This window comes from Engystomops pustulosus, chromosome 1 (assembly GCF_040894005.1).
Source record: "Engystomops pustulosus chromosome 1, aEngPut4.maternal, whole genome shotgun sequence".
NCBI lineage: Eukaryota > Metazoa > Chordata > Amphibia > Anura > Leptodactylidae > Engystomops > Engystomops pustulosus.
Window position 1 is genome coordinate 266,993,395 of NC_092411.1, and position 5,355 is coordinate 266,998,749.

General features: G+C 34.0%; 1 protein-coding gene across 1 annotated transcript; it reads left to right on the forward strand.

Annotated features, from left to right (window-relative positions):
• The first annotated feature begins 1,353 nt into the window (after positions 1-1,353).
• On the forward strand, positions 1,354-4,024 carry MSX1 (msh homeobox 1). The gene is made up of 2 exons (XM_072132616.1): positions 1,354-1,935; positions 3,003-4,024. The coding sequence occupies exons 1-2, from the start codon at positions 1,509-1,511 to the stop codon at positions 3,425-3,427; spliced, it is 852 nt and encodes a 283-aa protein (XP_071988717.1). The 5' UTR covers positions 1,354-1,508; the 3' UTR covers positions 3,428-4,024.
• Positions 4,025-5,355: the final 1,331 nt, after the last annotated feature.

The window sequence follows — 5,355 nt, forward strand, 5'->3', positions numbered from 1 at the left end:
ATAGATAGATAGATAAATAGACAGATAATAGATCGTAGGTGGGTATAAAAAGAAACATCGATATTGTTGTTTTATATAAGTAGATATGCATATTGATTTATAGATGTTATGGAAAGTTTCTATAGAAAGATGAATAGATAAATTCATACATAAAGCACATACTGGACATATAGATATTCTATACATAAGTAAAGACATAAATACAGATACATAGATTTATAAATATAACAACTGTAGATGGATATACATTATATTTCCGTTAAATGTTTAGATGAATATAAAGATAAAAGATAGAACAATTGATTGATGAGTATATAGGAAGATAAATAGATAAAATAATAGGTAGATAGATATTTATATAGAGAGTTATATATATATATATATATATATATATATAGAGAGAGAGAGAGAGAGAGAGAGAGAGAGAGAGAGGGAGAGAGAGAGAGAGAGAGAGAGAGAGATTAGATAGGTAGTTAAACTATAGATTGCTAAATATATGGATATATTGATAATTACGAGACAGATATATAGAAGATAGATAGAAGTTGATAAGAGATAGATAATAGTTATGAAATTATAGATATTAGAGATATATGTATAGATAAATAGATAGATAGATGATATAGATATGAGATAGGTGGATATGAATGACAGATCATATGTAGATAGATGATAGATAGATAGATAGATAGATAGATAGGAGATAGATAGATAGATAGATAGATAGATAGATAGATAGATAGATAGATAGATATGAGATAGATAGATAGATAGCTAGATAGATAGATAGATAGATAGGAGATAGATAGATAGATAGATAGATAGATAGATAGGAGATAGATAGATAGATAGATATGAGATAGATAGATAGATAGATAGATAGATAGATAGATAGATAGATAGATATGTGATAGATAAATAGATAGATAGGAGATAGATAAATAGATAGATAGATAGATAGATAGATAGATAGATAGGATTTTGGTGAGAACCTTGTAGGCAGTAAATGAAAGTTGGAAGTCTCCTTGTTTGTGGACTTTGTGTTAGTTGTATCATTTGCAGTTGTGTGGAGATAAGGAGGACAGGAATAAAGAGAATAATAAGTCCTGGCCCCTTTGAAGGTGGATTAAGAGTCATAATAAACAGGACTAATTCTCCTCCCTTTGTGTTGGGAGTCATTTTCAGCTGCTGTTAAACAATCTGATTTGCATTTCTTTTATTTAACAAGTCAACAACAAGGTTGCAAATCACAAAAAAAGGGCAATTGGTTGAGTGTATAAAAGAGCTGAGGATCTGGAGCTGTGTGTCTGTGTAAAGGGGCCTATCCCTGAGCTGCCCCCTCCCCCTCTGCTCCACCATTGGACCATACCATTATTGACTTGTGCTTTATTAGCAGGAAAGTGCTGAGTCTCCTGGTTGGAGTATGACAAGGAGCTGGCAGCTGCTGAGGATCTCCCATGGAAGCACATGTCCTCCTGCTTTCTGAGCTTTGCTAGGATCTCTTCTGTATGGCCCCCGGTGTTCTTGTGACTTCTTTCCAGCTTGGTGGAGCAAAAGTTGAAAGTCCTTCTTACAGCAAGACAGCCATGCAGCAGACCAGCCTAAAGATGGCAGTGGAGGAAGAAGCTGACAACAAGCCCAGGGTGAATGCTGCAGTCCTGCCTTTCAGTGTGGAGGCATTGATGGCTGATAGGAAGCCTGGCAGAGACAGGGACATCTCCAGCCCCACTTTATCCCCATTAGCTGGGACATCTCATAGCCCCAGGATGGGCTCCCTGGCTGCAGACACCCCCAGCTCCCCAATATCCCTCAACAGCCATTTCACTGTAGGCGGGATCATGAAACTCCCAGAAGAAGCACTTGTCAAGTCTGAGAGCCCCGAAAGAGAGAGGAGCCCCTGGATGCAGAACCCCAGATTCTCCCCATCCCCAACAAGTAAGTACCGGGCCAGAGACACTTCCCCTTCAATGTCTCCGTATCTGCTGTGTGCTTAAAAAGTTTTCAAAACTTTTTTTCCAGAGTTATGCATCGTATTGTGCTTGTAGTTTACTAATGATCCAACCATTCTACAAAGTAATATAATAATAAATGTAAAAAATATAAGACATAATAAAGCACAAAAAAGCAGCCATAACTCCAGAAAAATAAAATGCTACGTTAAACCGATATTTTTGTAATTATTTTACGTAGCACTATTGTATATTAGTGTGGAAATGTTTTTTTTTTTTGTTTTTTTTTCGGAATGGTTATTATTATTATTATTAGTAGTAGTAGTATTTATGTCTTTAATGCATTATAACGACACATTTGTATAGTCCTAATGTTATCGATTTCAATTATTGTATGCTACAGTTATTATAGTTGTAGTATTAGTGAACATAGTAGAAGTTGTGTTTTTTTTTTTTTTTACATTTTATATGTAACAACTATAAGTAATAGTAGGATTTTTATGTTAAACATAATATATTCTATTTTATGTTATTGTTGTTATTACCATACTTATTTTGTTCTTACTATAATCTAGTTTTGTAAAAAAAAAAAAAAAAATTACACTGTAGTAAATTGTTTCAGTTTTATATTTTTGACATTTTATATATTTGACTTTTCATACTCTATATGATGTTCTGTATCAGTGTAGTACTAGTATGACTTCGTAACATTTAACACATTTTTAACACGTGTTTTTATTGTTGTTACTATGAATATTCCACTGGTGGATTTTTTTTTCTGCTATTGTGACCAAAGTTTTAAAGTTTCAAAAGCAAATGATAACAATTATATATATATATATGCTAAAATTGTTATCATTTGCTTTTGAAACTTTTTGAAAACTTTGGTCACAATAGCAGAAAAAAATCCACCAGTGGAATATTCATAGTAACAACAATAAAATATATATATATACCTTTTTTGCATATTTGAAGTTGATACAATAACTACTTTTGTTGTATTTATTTGGTTAAAGCATTATATCTAAAACCCTCTTCTTCTCTTGTCTCCAGGGAGGATGAGCCCCCCAGCTTGCACTCTGAGAAAGCACAAAACCAACAGGAAGCCAAGGACTCCCTTTACCACCTCTCAGCTTCTGGCCCTGGAGAGGAAATTCAGACAGAAACAATATCTTTCCATAGCAGAAAGAGCAGAATTCTCCAGTTCTCTCAACCTCACGGAGACTCAGGTCAAGATCTGGTTCCAAAATAGAAGAGCAAAAGCCAAGAGGCTCCAAGAAGCAGAACTTGAAAAACTCAAAATGGCAGCCAAGCCCATGTTGCCACCAGCTTTTGGCATCTCCTTCCCCCTGGGGACTGCTGTACCTACAGCTTCATTGTATGGAGCTTCCCATCCCTTCCAGAGGCCTACCCTGCCAGTATCACCCATGGGGCTGTATACTGCACATGTTGGATACAGCATGTACCATCTCTCATAAATGGGTCAATTGACCCCAATTCAGACTCTTGGCAAGGACCTTGTGTGAAATCTTCTCTCACCATAACTTTTATGTCACTATTTATGAGTTCCTAGGGAATTCATCAGTAGAAGAAATACTCCATCACTTCAACATGTATGGCCATTATCGCCTTGTTATAGCTGCATCTGACTAGAGGAACCCTGATGCCTATTCCTGGAAATCCCAAAAGCCAAATCCAATCTCCATGTCTCAACTCAAGTCGACTAAATTTGGTTATTAAATATCCTAAATTTGTCCATGAGCCTACAAGTAACATTGTTATTACGCTAGTGACTCCTCACAACTGTTCTGAAACTACAACTCCTGTTATACCCTGAGAGCAATCACACTGAGAGTTGTAGTTTCCCAACATCTGGAGAGCCTATAGACCGTAGCAAGGGGTTAAAGGGCACCTGGAATAGATCTTCTGTCCAATGGTGTCAGCAGGTGACATTGTGATAAAGGAATATATATATGTTAAGAGAAATGTGAGTCTCTTCCATGTAAGAGATGATGTATTTCTATATAACAGCACTGTCTGTTTGCCTTTTTTATGTTGTTGTTTTTTTTTTTGTTGTTTTTTTGCATTCATCCCTTTGGAAGGGATAGCATTATGTAATATACTGTATATTTGAAATTTATTATCATTTATATCATAGTTCTATTTGTTAAATAAATTAATTTTAATGTATTTTGGTGGTTTCATGTGTTCTTTCATCAGATTCCCAAATGGGTCAAAAAGACTTCAAAAACAGTGAAGGAAACTGTGTATTTGTAGTAGTATTATTCTTGTTATTACTATTTAATTATTGTTTTCATAATATTACAGAAAATATGATACAAAAAAATTCGAGGCACACCAGGACTCAATACAAATCGATATATTTCATTCAATTTATAACATACATTGTAACCAATCTACATTTGCTTTTGACAATGTAGATTTCTCATTTTCCCCTCAAAAGTTGGTGTAATTTAATTAAAGCAACACAGAAAAAAAAAATAAACCCAAATTTATCATTTTATGACACTATTTTACAACAAAGTTCAGAATATTTTATAAATTCAGTTTTTAGACAAGGAGAGAATGGATTTCTTGTGATATTTGCAGTGACACGACAAATACTTATGGGGGGGGGGTGAAGTTTTACAGTTATTATTTTAACTTTAGTTTTGCTATCCATGTAGTTTAATTTTTTTTTTTTACTTTTTGACGCCATTTAGAAGAGAAAGATACAATTACTTATTGATAGGGAATGATAGGACTTGCTGTAGTGAGAGGCAGAGGCGGGTAGGAGTTTTTCATGGTGTATTTAAAGGGAAAATCGGTTTATGGTGCCCAAAATAAATGTTCACATTAAATTAACTAATTAACAAATGTAGTTGTGTTACATGTGTGGGGCATTATATGCTATGTATTTTGACGTAGTTGTACTGAGATTGTTTCTTCTGTATCTCTTCACTTTCATGGAACTTTAGTTTAGTGTAAACTCTTCTATTTGATGTCCTCAAGATTGATAGAGATTCTGCATTCTGTGGATAGATCATTTATGTCGTTTTGCTATTATTACTTATTATTACTTAATAATATTAGTTCTATTATTTAACAGATGGAGAGATAAAATATAGGTAGATGTTATTCACTCTAGCAGTTTTTTTTTAAGTCTTTGATGACTTGTACGTTCTAATCGATGCCTTTCATCATTGATATGAATGGAATAAGGTTTCTCTTTATAAACAAGGACGTTTGTGGCAGATACATGTAACATAACTAGTCTTGTACTTTTTGGACTGTCTGAAGTGTTACTTATTCTAGTGTTATGGTGATGAAAATTACCTTTATTACTGATACATATTATTTGTAGACTTGGTGTTATGATTGTATGGTTGTCTACACTATTGTCGTT

Bases quoted from the DNA above. Each gene is read 5' to 3' on its own strand.
- MSX1 (XM_072132616.1), top strand. From the start codon at position 1,509: ATGGCCCCCGGTGTTCTTGTGACTTCTTTCCAGCTTGGTGGAGCAAAA. The intron at 1,936-3,002 runs GTAAGTACCGGG...TCTTGTCTCCAG, and splicing joins ATTCTCCCCATCCCCAACAA to GGAGGATGAGCCCCCCAGCT.